The sequence below is a fragment of the Malurus melanocephalus genome, unplaced genomic scaffold (assembly GCF_030028575.1).
Source record: "Malurus melanocephalus ecotype Western Australia unplaced genomic scaffold, MMel_1.1 scaffold_8, whole genome shotgun sequence".
Classification (NCBI taxonomy): Eukaryota; Metazoa; Chordata; class Aves; order Passeriformes; family Maluridae; genus Malurus; species Malurus melanocephalus.
Genome location: NW_026623240.1, coordinates 2,088,222 through 2,104,963, shown reverse-complemented (window position 1 = coordinate 2,104,963; position 16,742 = coordinate 2,088,222). Strand labels below are relative to the sequence as shown.

Genomic DNA, 16,742 nt, shown 5'->3' with positions numbered 1-16,742 from the left:
AGGTCGGCGGGCGGAGCGCCGAGGATGGCCATGATGGCGGCCGGGACGGGCAAGCCCCGCCGGCGGCGCGCAGGTGGGCGCCAGTTCCCTTCTCCTCACCCCTGCCTGGAGCTTTGGGCTCTCCCTGTGCCCTCAGACCGGCACAGCGGCGGACTCGCCCAACCCGCTGTGCCGGGGGGAGCGGGGGCTGGCCGTGGCCGCTCTGTGGGCCTCTGCCGGGCCGGTGCGGGGCTGTGGTGGGCAGTGGGCTGTGGGCCGGGCAAGGCGGGGCTGGCACCCGCCATCCCCCCGGGCTGTGAGGGGTCAGCCCACGCCGGTCCGCTCCGAGCATCGGGCGCGGGCTGTGACGGCGGTGGTGCAGCTGGTCAGAGCGCTGCGTCCTTGCTAGGATAAGAGCCCGCTATCTTCCCTCCTGTTGCCCTTGTCTTMCGGGAGCAGCTGCCCGGGGCACCCGTGTCAGGAGCTGGCTCAGGGCGCTGTGCTCGGTGGCAGCGAGGGTGGCAGTAGCGACTCTGTGTGAGGGTACTGGGTTGGACCTAACCCGGAGCAAAACCCTGCGGTGGGGCAGCTGTGGGGACAGCAGTGGGGTGCAGGGGTAAAGCTGAGCTGGAGGTGTGTGGCTGACACTAAATTCTTGCCAGAATTCTTTTTTCCCTTTTCTCTGTATACAGAACTGGAGGAATGAGGATGAGAAGAGCTGGGCCTGTTTTCRCACTTAAAGTGTGTCTAACTGGTTGCTGAATACCAACTTAGTAAAATCACAGCCTTCAAAAGCACGTTACTAGGCAATTACCTTGATTGTGCTTACAGTTCAGACAGTTTAAAATTTTTCAGGTTYTAACATACTCCGCTGTTTAGAAAGTACCCTAATTTCTATGTTTCTACGTTTCTAGGAAATAAGCATTCATCTGCTCTGAAAAATGAAGATGCTGCTCAAAGGTATAATTTCTGAGGAACACTATGTGCCATTTGTCTTGTTTTGCCTCACTTTGAGGCACTTTGAAATTGCATTCTCCACATTCCCTTTTTATTTCCCATTGTTCATGTCTTACCCAGTTCCTGTTTTCCTGACAACACTCCATAAATTGTCCCAGGCTCTTTGTCCMGCCAGTTCTGGGTTTCCCTCTTGCAAGAAAATTTGGAGAGTGTATTGCAATACAGTAAGAATCAATACTKTCCTCCAGCAAATGAAGCAAACCAATATGAAATATATGACCCTTTGTGGTTATAACAGAATAACTAGTCCAGTTACTTGTTGCATTGCTCAGCTAACATGGTGTGATGCAGAAAAATGTATGCTACTGTATTTCAGAAAAAAAAGATAAGAATACRATTGAAAACTTGTTTATGGAAATATGGAAATCAGCCCTGTCTATCATTCAGTGTCTGTTCTGTTAYAGGAAAGCAGTTCTGGAGGCTGCACTGAGAAAGAAGATTGAATTTGAGAAAAAAGCATTGTCYATTGTTGAACAGCTCCTGGAAGAGGACATTACTGAAGAATTCCTTCTAAATTGTGTAGATGTTGCAAGTTTTTATACTGTTTTGTATCTTAGTGCGGTACTTTTTTAAAAAAGTTTTTGGAACAATTTGCTGCAATTGAAAATAGACAAAATATTGAATCCCTCTTGTACCAGCTCTGGTACCCTAACTTTTATAAATTTTAAGATGTTTATATGCTTAAGAGATGCTTTGAGTACAAAAAATGACAGGTTTTCCAGTATCTGTTGTTAAACTATTTTCTTGTCACTTTAGGGAAAATGTATTACTCCATCTCATTATAAAGACATTGTTGATGAACGGTCTATCATCAAACTGTGTGGTTATCCTCTATGTCAGAATAAACTGGAAAATGTAAGTTGCTTTTCATTAATGCTGTTATGAAAGGAACCTTTTCACGATTTTTATTTTTTTGCATTTTCTTTTTAACTTTAAACTTAGAATATTAAACACAGATTGTTGTCAAGAAATGGGCCAGGCATTATGTCATTCCATTTCAGTATAATCCTTCTGAAGTGAAAGGTAAAATTTGATCAATAGACAGCAGTTACTGTATGATCAGAATTACAATCCATAWAGCTGCTTTGACAGTGATAAAGATGAGTGAGTTGTGGCTTCATGGCCTTCTTTTGTGAATGAAAAACTTTGAAATTTTGTTCTTTTGTCAGTGTAGTAACAGATGTCTATGAGAAGGATTGCAGTGAAAAATAATATAATGCAGAGATATTATTATATTAATGCATGTACATCTACTATAAAAATGTATGTCAACTGTGTCAAGATCRAAGTCACACCTCTTTAGGTATGATAAATGAGAGCTTAAGCAGAACTCAGAGGTCAGATAACCTGTGATGTCATACCTGCTACATGTGATTATCTGAAAAAAATCTACTCAAGTACAAAACAATTTACTGTTTTGGACTTYATATATTTGCACAGATGTTCATTTCAAAACTGTTAATGTTTTACATAAKCTCCTCTCTGAATTTTTGTGACTAGTGGTGGGGGTCTGACAGTACAGCCTCACAAGCATGTAAATGGATATGGATTGCCTGTCTGTAATTGCTCAGCACTTAACATAGGGAAAAAGTTTCTGCCATGTCAGCTCCATTGGTTACAGTTCAGCACGTGTTTTCTTATACATATGAGGCTGTCTTCTACTGATTAGTGACATGTGTATGATTAAAGATAAATTGCCATTCTTACATCTGAGAATGTGCAACATCAGAAGAATTGAGAGAAAAGGTGGTTGTAGTATGCCGTTCAGTTAAATAGAATGTATATGTAAATATGTGAAATAAGAGTGGAGTTTTCACTGTAGTCACCATGGAACTGACAGTCTTGCTGATGAAAACATGTTGTTTTAGGTGCCAAAGCAGAAGTACAGGATTTCAACAAAAACAAACAGAGTTTATGATATCACTGAAAGAAAGGTATGGTAACAAGTCTGTTTCTARAATGTGTTTAATAGTAGCAACTTCAGAATATGTATATTCATATAGTGGCATTCATATAGTTCAGTTCTTACAAAAATAATTTTCATAAACTGTTAGAATATGAAATTTTTTCTGTATTTCAGTTTCTAGATGGTATCTTTGATGAGACAAAGATGTGTTTTCTAAAGTTAAACAGAACATGGGAAGTTTTACTTGGATAGCAGTTGGAATGTAGTCCTGTTGATCAATTAAAGACATCTGTAAAGAAGTGTTCTTTATTTTGCTCCAGTATAGTCAGTGAGCTTTAGGGTCAAAGGGCACATCCTTTTCAATTGTTGAAGTTCACAGTAGCGTAGTTGGAGTAACATCTTAGGTATTCCTTAGTGTTCTTTTTTGGGAACCTTTGGATTTCTATTTTGAGAACTTTGCAACATAAAACCTAACTCTTCACAAAATGTTTCTTTCTGGAAGAATATTCACACATGTGATTGCATAAAAGKCATCTTGGCCAGTTCACAGGATATGCAATCACCTAAGATGCTTAAACACTACATTGTAAGATAAATGTTTCCAGTTACAGAACGGATTCCTTCATTGTCACTAGTATGCATTCCTGTCCTCTAGTTAAAACTCTGGGATATGCAAACTTTTTTAGGAATTAGTTTCTCAAACAGCTAGGCAAGACTCCAACAAGAAGTGGGATGCTTTGTCTTCTTCACTTGTGATGCAAGTGTGCAAATCCACTTTTCAAAGATGCTGCAGATTTTTAGGTGTTGTTCCAAGTATTGCAAAGTACCAGGTTCTGTTGCTAACCAAAGTTTAATAACCATTATTAAACACCTGAATTTTACTGTATGTCTTTGAAACTGTATGAACATCATATTGGGTTATGGGCTCATTTTTGAACAGTTTGGTTTGTTGTTTTTTTWAAATTATTGTAATATAGAATCCAACACTGGTTTGCTTCTCAGTATGTAATAAAAGTGCAGAAAGCAGAAAAATGGGGAAGAAAGAAGCAGCTAAATGTGATTTGTGGGGAATGGGATAGACCTATTTGATAGGCTGGGTTTCTCAGGTGAACTAAAGACCTGGCCATAAGCTTGAAAAGAAACGTTATTGGTACTTGATTTTACAGGCATTAAAAGCAATTACTTTTGTACCTTTCTACATATTAAAGTTTGCCTTAGTCATGTTTTTTTTTTTCTTCCTCTCATTGCCAGTGCTTTTGCAGCAACTTTTGCTATAGAGCATCTAAATATTTTGAAGCTCAAATTTCCAAAAGTCCGGTATGGATGAGAGAAGAAGAAAAGTAAGTATAAACTTACACATTCATTCCACTTTTCAAGAATATTATTTCTCTGTGCAAGGTGTAGTGGTAATTAAGTAGCTGCAGTGCATCAGAATGATTTGGCTGAAGCAGAGGTAACTGATGTTAAGATGTTAGCTTAGTATGGTGTTTATTTTAAAAGTGTTGTTGCTGTATGGATTACAGTGATTAACATGGTTCAGTACTACTCACATCTACTTAGTAGACATGACCATGTTAGTTAGAGGGCAGACTAGTCATAAATAATAGTTAACTCCTATTTACCTTAGCATGTACTTACTAGGATKGAATTTTTASAAATCATATAATGTACAAGATTAATTAATCTTGCCCTGTTACAGGAGATTTTCTGATTTTAACACAGCRCTTGTCATCAGTCTTAAACTTAGAGTGAATGCTTGCATCTGAAARCAGACTATAACATTAGGAGGTTGCTTATCCCATCTAAGTTCTGATTGCCCATTCCATGTTCTTCCTGTGGTACATGTTTATGAGCAGTGCTATGCAGTCCATGTTCCTAGCTTAGGAGACACTGGCTTGCAAATTATCAATGGAGCCAATGGGTGTCACTGTTGAACAACAAAGACTTGCATAAAGAATGTTCAGCAAATTTATTCAGGTTTTATTCTCCAAGACACTGCTTTTCAGACTCCTGGTTTTCAACAAAAGAAACTAGCTGAAGTATATGTGTCATATGAAATACCTCGTTAATGAGAGAAGAGCTTTAGAGCAGCCTGATTGGATCTGAGGCATGCYAGTAGGTAAAACTGGACTCTTCATTAAATGTTTACATTTAGCAGTGCTTTTGGRATATTGTTTTGCTGTCTTTAAAAAAAGTATTTCTAAAATCTCTCTTCATTCACAGTGTCAAAAGTGTATCATTCTGGTGTGCCAGACATAGTTAATTATTTATTCTGGGTGGTGGTGGTGAGACAGTATTTTCAAAAAATAAACACCCAGAGAGTTCTTGGCCAGCTACACCTGTTGGCTCTGCCACATACGTGTGCACACACCGATACACATGTACATGTTAGAATATCTGAAATTCCTTTGACAGAAAAGGCTACAACCTCTACTTAAAACTTGGAAGTAAAGTTATATGGAGTTAATAATTTAAATCATTGTATGCTATCACCCTTAGTTTCCAAACTCAGTTTATTGATATGAGTGGTGCAGCTTTCATATATTTAAACCTGGGAGGTCTTTTACATTGAAAGATGTTAGTGCATTGACTTGCATTTAATGCTTTCTTAAAAGGTTTTATTTGAGTCATGGGACAGATGAGATTTTTAACATTTGGTATTGGGTAAGAGGAATAGCATTGTGATGCTGCCTCCTAACTGAATTAAAGTACCTGCAGATAGAGCTTTGGAAAGAAACTCATCAGAATTTGTTTAGAAATGTTTGTGGAATTTCTAGAAACTTTGAACACCATTTTCTTTTACAAAGTTTAACTTGATAGCCTAATTTTTAACAATGTAAAATTTGAAATGAGTAACAATGTGTTTTTAATATAAGTATATTTTAAAATTGAAAATAAGTTAAATATATTTGTACATGAATACATATATTTATATATGTATTCATGAATATTCATATTTTTGCATTAATTGAAACATTTTTCTATAACTAGCCCAGGATTGTCATTACTATTGGAACTTTATGATCTATGAGGATCTTGGCATGTTCACCTGGTTGAAGAGGACACCAAAGGGTGATCTCAAAGCAGTGTACTACTAGATGAAAAAAGTTAGAAAGTTTACAGAGCCAAACTATTCTTGGTTGATGGCCACAAACAATTGCATGGATAGCTTGGGTTGGACATTAGGAAAAAAACTGTACTAAGGTTATAGTGGAACGAAACATAAGATAGGAACGCGTGTGCACAAACCTCCTCTTGCTAGACTTGCTTTGAACAGAGGGTGTTGGACTGGAAGACCCTCAGATGTCTTTTCCAAACTCAACTATTTTTGTATTTATGTTGGAAAATACTCATTCTGTGTCTTCTTTTTGCAGACCACCAGACATAGAGCTGCTGAAGGAGGGATGGAGGTACATTGAACAGCTCTTTGTTGTTGTTGTTGTTGTATATACCTATAGCTAGAAATTCTAGCATCATAGCAGATGAAAGGTGAATCTGTGATTTTCTGTGTTATAGAAAAGACCTTATTTGAACCTTTGCAAAGGTTTTTTTTCTAACCCAGTGTATTTGATCTGAATGATTTAGTGTACAGCTGCTCTTGGATTGCGTGTCTTAATTGAGCCTGTTGAAATCTGAAACAAATATACTGTTTGTACTTTGAATATTTTATGCCATCTATTCTTTATAAAGAAAATTGTGCCAATTATATGTGATGAAAGCTTCTGTACTACTTAATATAAAAGGTCTGTATCAGCCAAAATGAAATCACGCTACTCTGTCATCTCACTGTACCTTGCTGTGTATTGTRCAACTTTGTGTTTGTTTTCTTTTGYGATCCATTGCCATTAGGTGGCAAACTTATATATGCTGAAGGAGCTCTGCTGCCCTTCTGATTTAAGGGTACTATGTTCCTATATATGTTAACATGCCTATCTTCATTTTAAAATTGCATTATTTGTGATGCTAAGTCTGATATTGTTCTGCTGTCTTTAATAATAAGTTGTTTACTGTTCCTTTCTAACTGCCAATAATCAGCTGAGAACTTGTTTCTCTAAATAGTCCTTATACTTGTCACCTTGATCATAGAACAGTAAAACTCTTAGAGTTCAATAAGACTTTTAGAAGAGTGGTTACGATTTTTCAATAAAAAATTACATGTCTGCTGCAAGGGGGRAACTGTTTTGGTTTATCATTCTTACATGAGAATGAAAAGCTATTGCAGCTAAAACCAATTTATTAATTCACTGATGGCTTGTGTTTTCTCTTACAGTGGGCAGTCTGGAGAAGAGGTGAAACTACGTGATGAAGTAATTAAAGCATCTGACATTGAAAATCCTAGGATATCTTCAGATACATGTGAATCTGGTTCTCATGACACAGCCAGTGACAGCAGTACTGATACTGAACAAGAATTTGTTTCTTCTGTCCTACCAGGAAGTCAGTCAAGTTCAGCCAATTTTGCGCAGCAATTGCCCAGGAAAAGCATCCTCAAAAAGAAGCATTCTCCAAAAGTCAGCCCTAAAACTGAAGATGCAGATATCATAGAAGCCACTGAACAACTCTCTCATTGTAAACTAGACACTCAGGAAGAAACACATGCTTGCTCTGTTCATAATGAAGTAGCTGCACCACCTTCCAACAGTACTGCTCTAGGGAAATCAAGTCCTTCAGAAATCTGTGAAAATGCATGTGGATCACAGATAGTTTTTCTAGGTGTKAGCAAAAGAGGGGCAGAACATCTTAAAAGAACACTAGCTAACTCAACAGAATATAAAAAACCTGAACTGAGGTGTCCAGGTAATTCCAAAGGCAGTTTACTAGAAGTGCTTAGGCAAACACTTATGGAATGGAGAACTGAGGAAACTTTAAAATTTCTCTATGGCCCAAACTATACTTCTTTGTGCTCGTCAGAGTGCATAGCGTCTGCTGACCAGGAGACTGAAGAACTTGATGAGGATGACTTAGATACACCTGATGATCTCAACACTGTTGATGTAGGAGAGTCTGAAAACAGCTTGAACTACTCTYTACCTTTCACAGGCTCAGGTGGAATAGTTAAGCCTATGCCTAGTTATGAAAAGTTAAAAGAAGAAACAGAGTTCCTAGAACTCCGAGTAAGAGAGTTCTATAAAGGAAGTTGCATCTTGGCTGAAGAGGCAGCGACACATGCGCAATCAGGAGAACATCCAAGCAAAGACAAAGTAAGTGTCCAGTGGGATAGTGTGGAGGCTGTATAAAGCCTGCATAGGCCTTCAGAGAATTATTACATTGTTTCTGCTGTTGTAAGTGGTGTCTCACACATTAGCTGCGCACTGTATGTTGCATCAGATTACACAAGCATCTTCCCATTAAAAAATTTGTTTGGGTTATTTTCTATTCAGAGATAAGTTATTTGATGTTTAAATATTTATTGATAATCTGTGACTATTTTGACTTTAATTAAACATTAGGTTATAGCTGTTAAAGTTTTTTGCCTAATACAGGATGATCAGCAGGAAGATCTCACCTTCCCACTTGTTGATTCAAATGCGCAAATGCAGATTAGGAGGCGAATTGTCCTTGAAAAACTGAGAAAAGCGTAAGTACCCTTTTCTTCAGTGAATATCATTYTGAAGTAGGTACTCATTTAAGTAACAAACACTCTGTCTAAAGATGGGCCTGGCTTCTTCTAGGTAGCCCTAGTCATAATTTAAACCCATTATTGCCCTAAAGGACTTACTTCTGCAAGTCAGGTGTAGTACAGTTGCCGGTGTCAGTTTGCACAGTCTGCATATACCAACTGCTCAAGTTTAAATTGAAAAACTTGAAGCTGATTGAGAGGACTGCAAATATTTGTCTTGTACATTAAACATACTGTTATTTGTAAACAAATCTTTGTAATCCTTTAAGCAAAGGTCTTATTAAGAGAGTTTCCAATGCTTGTTTGGGTGGCTGATACCACTATGCCCCTAACTATAACCATTAAAGGACCTCAGAACTGAATCTTAAAACTTTTCCAAACATCACACCTTCTTCACATTCATAAAAGGGCTTGGGAGTCCCAGAAAACAAAATTAAGGCATTTCTGTTGTAGCTGTTAGAAATATTAAATTGTCAAAGTTGAGAGGACCTTGAAAATATTCTCATTGTCACGGCAATGCAGATAAATGAGTGTTTGAAGGTTATGATTCTGTTGGTTTTTGTTAGGGGTATTTACTTTTCCATCACTGTAGGTGGGTTATGTAGCCAAACTAGGTTTTGCAGAAGCTTTATTTTAAAACTAAAAAAGATGACAACCAATCCCCGCATCCCTCCCCAGTGCCAAAATAGAAAGAAAATCCTTTCTGTTTTTCTCTGCCTGCAACATGTGTGGGTAGGCCACAAACATGGAATCAAACTATCCCCCAAGTGTCTTGTCTGTAATTGTCAATGGTTTTAAATTTCCTGAGGTGATGCAGTCATCCTGTTACACTGGAGAGATAATTTTCATTGTGATAAAATAATATGCCCAGCATCATAAGAGTCCTGTGTTCATTTTTTTTGTAAAACATGCATTGATGGACAGGAGAACAGAAATCTTGATTCTTCCAATAATACTGATGCATATGTGTTATGTGCATATAAATGCAAATAACTGGATATTCAAATGCAAAAGAATATTAACTATTAAACAAGTGAATAGAGGTAAAAGTTTAATCCTAAATCTGAAAAACAAAGGATGTTAYTTCCACCATTTGGGAATACTGGCACCTAGCTAAACAGTTTTTGTGGTTTATCAGATTCCGTGCGCAGATAAGAAAGGAGGAAACCTGTCTTTTTCTCTCTTTTGAAATTTTCTGATAACTATCATCTTGACTTCAACTATCCAGCTCACAGTGGAGTGATATTTCTGTTGCATCTACGTGAGTCTGAGGTTAGCAGATCTATTCTGTGTGAATACCTCACTTAGACTTGTAGTTTCCTTTTGTATTGCTATTTTTGAGCCAAGTAACTATAAACCTCAAAAAAAATTATAAGGCCTGTAGTTCTAATCCTCATAATTGTAAGAATATTTTTGCAGAACTGAAATGTGAAATTAGTAAGAACATTTATGTAGAACTATATACAAAACTTCATGTTCACACTGAACTCAAGCTTCTGATTTTTAAAAACACACAGTTGTGAAATGAAGGTGTTGGTCCAAACACCGCACAGAGGAAGCTGAAATGAGAACTACAGGCTTGATCTGCTGCAAAACACTCAATCTCCTTTTCTTTTYACTACCTTTTATAATCTTTGGTGAACGTCCTGCTTGAGAAGAAATGAGAAAGAGAAAAATGTATATTGACTGGTGTTCATATTTGCCTTCCAGATTATCTACAGTTTTGGGCCCGCTTCAGATTGGTTCTGGTGATATTTACCCAGAGCTAAAAAGTCTTGTCAAAACTTTTCGGTGAGTATTGGTCTTTATTTAGAGATTCTTATAAATGGATTAATTAAACATGCTGTTGAATGATTTGTCATTTGGGCACAGAGAGGGCCCTCTTGCAGATTTGCAGATTTGTCCTTTTCTAGCTGTGTGTTCATGTAGGTAATGTCGCATTCCCTGTGGACTAACAAGTCAACCCTTTCCCTGCTCCTGACAGTGGCTAGGTCACCAGGAGTATTTGTAGATTTTTAAAAACTAGGCCAGTGGTCTCTGGAGGATGATGGTGAGTCTTTTAAAGGTTCTGCTACCTCGTCACCTCCTATTAAGTGTGAGTTTCTGAGATCTGTCCCTTTCTTTTGCTCTGGCTCCCTRCAGCTGAGTTAAATGGTTTTAATCTGATTCATAGTTTTTACCAGTAATTTCTAGAGTCAGTCAGTTGGATCTATCTTGTTCCTGATTTCATAGGGAAGTAGATCTAGTGGTCACTTTTATTACCACAGGTGAAGCTTCTACTTCAGTCAGTAGAACTAAAGACAGTATTTGGAAACAGTGAGATAAAATAGGAGGGAAAACAGAATGGTGGTAACTTCTCTGAACATTTTTAGGTTTTCTTTGGGAGATAACTCTCATAACTTGGACCTAGATTGTGTCCTGCATCCTCAAGTATTGTCAGAAAAAGAGCAACAGCAGTTGCTAACTGTGTGTWCATTATCACTCTTGAAACTTCCTTCCCACATCCTCAACCTGCATGAGGTTTACTTGTAAATTTTCCAAAACTCATTCATGTGGTGTTTCCCACAAGGAATCTAGGCTTTGATGAATAGAAMCCCAGCTCTGTCTGATACCTGGTGATTTACCTGATGTCTGGAAGGACACTGCTAAAACAGAAMAGTCTATATGAAAGACCTTTTGTTTTAACAATAACACTGAAACCAGGCAAGATGTTTTGTATATAGAGTATGGATAGACACATATTATTTGAATAAGATCTTTGTGTCTTAAAACAGTTTTGTTGCTCTGCAGTTTAAGTGCTTWATAGTCACTTCAGCTTATGGATTGATAAAACTGGGAAACTACGTTTGGTGTCTTTCAAACTACTTTTTAATGTGATTATGTAAGAAGGCCTRGAGGTTCTCAAAAACAGAACTTCTATTTTAAATAATTTTTGCTATTCAAAGACAATGTGGCATGAATACGAAGTTTTCATAGTGGCTTATAGCAAATGAGACTTGAAACCAAAATAGACTTCTAAGACACACACACAGACGTCTATATATACTGCGCACATCTGTGGGTCTGCTGAATGGAACCAAATCAATTTTATTTGGACTTTGACCCAATACCTGGCTCATGTAGCCATTCATCATATTTTAAAGTCTCCTCTAATCTGTTTTGATGTCTTAGATAACATTTATTGAGTTTATTTTTTTGCCTTTTTTATTAGTAAGTAAGCTGAAGGTAATGGTAGTTAGTTCTTKGGGTTCTCTTACTGTGAAGATTCCAGATCAGTTGCTTAGAAATTCAAGAGTTTGGGCAGGGGACGGTTAAAGACAATTGTGAGCACCATACAAGAATTTAAAATACCTTAATATATCTCAAAATAACTGTAGATTTATTGTCACTGATAGTAAAGTAATAGAAAAATACAGGAAGTAGGGCCCAAAGGTTTTTATTGCTTCCCTTTCTCCTTCTTGCACTACTGAYATGGAAGGGTCTGTGATACACAAGAGCTAGCTCCTGGACATTAAGATGAAGGTATAGACTTGAATCTCCAATTTGGTACATAGGTTTAAATTTATTTAATATAAGTAGTCTCATTAAGTTTTGGATTCAAWGCTTTGTCAGGGAGACTTGGGATAAATTTTGAATAGTATTTGTATTTACAGGCCATAGAAATTCAAATGTTACTTTCATTGGTAATGTGGTTCAAATGCTAAATGACTATGGAGGAGCACTGATAAATGCTTGTGCTCTTTCCTGCTTTTTGTACTGAAAATTCTTCAGGCTGAAGAGCTTGCCAAAGAGGGTAGTAGATAAAACACATGGCTGTCATAGAGCTTAGCTGAGGAAGGGTAAAAGAGCATGTGGTGAACTAAGCAACAACGATTTTCAGCTCCATTGGTTTTTAAAGGAACACTTGCAGTTCAGCCTCCTTTGGGCAGCATTTTATTCAATCACCACTGCTAAGAAACACACTAGAGAGCTCTCAAGAGACATTTTAGAATGGTTAGAGCTCTTCCCAAACAAAGTCCCTCAGTGCCTGTAAGCTTTTGTTACGAAAACTGAGATGTCAAATAATTCTCCAGAGTGTGTAAGGGCACTTTGTTAAAAGATCGAGAGAAAATTAGCTTCTTATGTATAATTTGAGGATAAATGATTTTGAATGTGTGGTTGATTTTTTTAAGGCATAATATTTCATTTTGAAAACAGGATTTTATTTGTATTTTATGGTTGCAAGTATTTTAATTCCTATTATAGAGCTTATCATTGGCATTGAACTCTATCAGTGAATCAGTTGTGAGATGTGTTCAAGACCTTTCATTACAACTTTGTTTTATCATGTGCCCAAGACAGTGTTTTAGCTTTTAAATATATATCATGAATGTATGTTACCTGTATATACACTTATTAATACCTATTTTACCCATTACCCTTGTTAAGTGGAATTTTAGGTTGTGCGTTTCAAGTCCATCAGTAGTACCTGGTCATAGACAAAAGTTCTGTGTGGAAATAGGGGCGTATCAAGATGTTAATGACTTTTTCTCAAGTAAACAGGCTTCTCTCAAAGTTAAATAGAAACTCGTTTTTGCTGGTTGTCATCAAACTAAATGATAATTATAGTATGTAAATATGTTGCTCTTTTCCAGGAGGTAGAAAAGCTGTCTTTAATGGTTAAATTGGTGTAGTGGAAACCTAAAGGAAAACAATATATGCTTCAGTATTTGCCTGTGCTGACCTGGGTTAGTTAAGCTTCACTCATCATAGTGCAAGTTTTGGAAAAAATACAGGTAGCTGAGGTCCCCTAAAGTCATGACTTTGCTTCTGAATCCCATGAAATCAGTTTCCTGGTTTTCAGAATGGACAGATTCTTGAACTGAAGTTGTGTGCCTATGTCTGTGAAGCTGGATGTGGGAAGGAAAGGCTGATGCRTTTGCAGAGATGCTGGGTTTGCTGGTTTTATTTAATTGTATTCCTATGGTTTCCCTATTGGAGGTCCCTTCCTGTGCAGGTTGGGCACTAGTCAGTTATCAGAAGGTCATTTGAGATGGAATTTTTATGCATAGTTCTTTATGCTGGAAGCTTCCGCTGCATGGATCCAAGTGCTCAGTCCAGCTCTTTCAGGGTGTGAAAGCTGCTGCGTGGGTCCTGCTGGGTGGCAGAAGCACTTGAGCCTGGCTGCAGYGTGTCTTGCTGGAGTGAACCACAAGACCCACAAACCAGCAACTAAGCAAACCACACAGCTATTTGGGATCATCCAMCTCTCCTAGCTTACGTATCCTGCCCTGCTCAGGCCAAGAAAGTGGGCACATTCTGTTTTGGGAAGTTGCGTATTGTTTTCTTTCTCTAGGTAGGTGAGGGAGAATTTGGCTCAACTCYTTAACAGAAAAGATTTCACTGCAAAATTTGAATCACACTCTAAGTTYAGTACAGTTTTAACATTTCCACATTATGTTTATGACAGAAATCTAGTGTCATCGCTTTCATGGATTGTTCTGAAGTAAATTTTGGCTAGAGGCAAGATGAAGAATTAATGAACCATTTTTACAGAGGACCTGCAGTTCCTGTTTTCTGAAAGCTTTGCTCTTCAGAGGCCTTGGTGTTGACACAGCTTGTTTGTGAAAGTGACTGCCCTTCCACTGCTCCTTGTTATTTAAGGCTTCACACCTGWAGGTTGCTCACCTTACTCTGATCTGCCTGAACTGTGGGGTTGTTTTCCAGCTGCACAAGTGTTTTAGGACAGGTGTTGTACTGAAAAGTTACTCAATTGCAGAAGCCTGACTGTTCATTCAGTGCAGTGACAGTAGAACATCAGCAGATCCATACTGCCATGTCCCGCTGGTTATCTGTATCTTTTGACTACCTCCTTCATGAATARCATATTGATGGCAATGACTAGTGTTCAGACCTTGCCAATCAATACTAACATTGAATAAGAGTTAATTGACACAAATAACTGCATCTCTCAGTCTGTGTACAAGAATGACACCTTTCTGTGCTCTAATCAATAATAACTCCTTGTAAAGCATTGAAATAAAGCTGCTTTCTCTATTTGGCAGAGTTTCCCCTGGTGGCTTGGAGCTGTCTCTTTCATTGTGTCTCATCATAACAGATTAACTGGAATGTTACATATGAATTGCCTGTCAAGATGATTCCATCAGGCATTTCTTGGTAGTGTTTATCACTGTCATCAGTGTTGAGTCAAAATGTTCAGCCTTTGTTTTGTCTCTTGTTYGGTAGCCAGGAAAATATAACAATTTACCAGGTACAAACCTGGTTGCCAGCTAAATCCATTAGCTATTTCAAATACTAATTGCTAACATGAATCTTTTAATAACAAGTATAATCAGTATTTGCCAGAACAATTCTGGCAGGTAGGTAGTACAAAACATTGTTTTTCCCTTCATAATTGAATAAAACTCAGGTTGTTGAGACACTACTTGAGTAATCATTGCTTCAAAATCTTATTTTGGTTTGAAGACTTGGAGATTTGAGGAGACAAATGGGATAATATTGCTTTAATCGTTACAAATCTATTAATTTTAAATATCGTGCTGAAATAGAGAAATGCAAACACATACTATAAAATATCTTATCATAACTACATTTTTAATGACCATTTTGAATATAATTTTGGGGAATTAGTTAACAGAATTTGAATTTTAACAATGACAAGTACAAATACTTACATTTTCTCAAATTTTAGCGCTTTTTTCTATTTTTTGGRTAACTATATACTTGCCCAAAGTAATTTTTTTTTTTAAAAAGTAATCTTACTGGGGAAGAAAACTCTGGATTTGAATTAATTGCCAGACAGGAGCTTGCTTAAAGTTAACTATGTTCACCAGTGCTTATCGGAGTGGATATGAAGGAGAATGAAGAAGAGTATCTTCATTCTGGATCTAAATTTGTACAAAGTTTCATAGAAGGAAAACTGGAAGCAAGAGGGAAGTAAACACGGAGGAGGCACGTTCCTGGTTTATCTGTTGGATGGTGCCATCTTTCTGAATAAAATTAATTCTGTTGGCTCTTTTGGGTGCCTGCCTAGCCAGAGCTTCATTTTTGACTGACTTTACTGACTTTTCCATGAAATTATATGTTTTGAACACCATGGATCATACCTGAATTGAGACAGCACTTCATAGCTGAATTATTTTAACACAGACTTAAAGCAGACCTGTTTTATTAGGCAGTTCTGTCAAAGGTGTCAGCTGTCTTTGGTGCATCAGTATTTTTGTTGAACGCCCACATGGTTCTTTATTCATATCTTATTTATGTTTATACGGCTCTTATATTTGTTCTGGCTCCCAATTGCGTAAGTTAGAATTCTGGATTTCCATTTYAAAAATAAGAATCATCAGTGGATTGTCACCACTACCTTATAGAATTCAGTCTGTTTCCACATCAGCTTTTACAGCAAATCTGACTTGAAGCCAGCAGGAAGGAAACTAAATGTAAGAAGGTCCATCTTTTCAGAAACACATGCAGTTCTGGAGAATTTCCCACAGGGTATGAGGCGAGCTTGGCCCTCACAGCAGCCAGGGCTATTTGTGAGCAATTTACAAGAAATAGCTTCTGTTCAGTCTTCTCCATCCCACTTTCATATAGAAAAAGGAGACACTGGAAATTCTGCAATTCCTCTATTAGGGGATAACATGACAGAAGCTTGAGAGCTGGTGAACTGCTCAGATATAGCTGTAATTGCTTCATTGTAACTCAGTGTATGGTAGAATTAAACTTCAGCTGTTAAAATCTGTTTACTTTTACTCTGAAAAATACTGACTCTTTTTATTGTTTTTCAGGTTAACAAATAGAAATATTATTCACAAAATGCCTGAATGGACTCTAATTGCTATTGTTTTGTTATCTGTGTAAGTACCCTTAAATGTCAAATATTCTTATGCACAACTGCTTTAATTAGCCTATCGAAACAAGATTTAATTTTCAGATAAAAGAAGAAAAAGATTTCATGAAACTAACTGTGGAATCAACATTTTTTTTTTTGTGCAAATGAACTAAATTTTCTTGATAAAACAGGATTGTCCCTCTTGCAACAGATGTTAACAATGGACAAACTTACATTTAAAAAAAAGAAAAGCTAAGCTTTAAGGTGTTGTAAAGAGGCCTTGCAGGATGAAGGAAGAGTATTATTCACCCTCTTCTATTTGCTGCTGACAGACATTTTTCCCCTGACATTAGGACAAAATGACATGTATACTATATTATTTGGATTTC

At 37.4% G+C, this 16,742-nt stretch overlaps 1 protein-coding gene across 2 annotated transcripts in view; it reads left to right on the top strand.

The window, feature by feature from the left end:
* The first annotated feature begins 12 nt into the window (after positions 1 to 12).
* The window catches only part of RPAP2 (RNA polymerase II associated protein 2), a 36,869-nt gene continuing 20,139 nt past the window's right edge, over positions 13 to 16,742 (top strand). The window contains exons 1-11 of one of the 2 annotated variants that reach the window (XM_057373950.1): positions 13 to 73; positions 894 to 939; positions 1,401 to 1,515; positions 1,753 to 1,851; positions 2,865 to 2,930; positions 4,154 to 4,242; positions 6,277 to 6,312; positions 7,173 to 8,103; positions 8,386 to 8,480; positions 10,233 to 10,313; positions 16,310 to 16,378. In XM_057373950.1, the coding sequence (XP_057229933.1) occupies positions 25 to 73; positions 894 to 939; positions 1,401 to 1,515; positions 1,753 to 1,851; positions 2,865 to 2,930; positions 4,154 to 4,242; positions 6,277 to 6,312; positions 7,173 to 8,103; positions 8,386 to 8,480; positions 10,233 to 10,313; positions 16,310 to 16,378 (1,676 nt within the window). In that variant the 5' untranslated portion in view covers positions 13 to 24. The remainder of the gene's footprint in view (positions 74 to 893; positions 940 to 1,400; positions 1,516 to 1,752; positions 1,852 to 2,864; positions 2,931 to 4,153; positions 4,243 to 6,276; positions 6,313 to 7,172; positions 8,104 to 8,385; positions 8,481 to 10,232; positions 10,314 to 16,309; positions 16,379 to 16,742) is intronic. The other variant, XM_057373960.1, reaches the window with a different exon arrangement.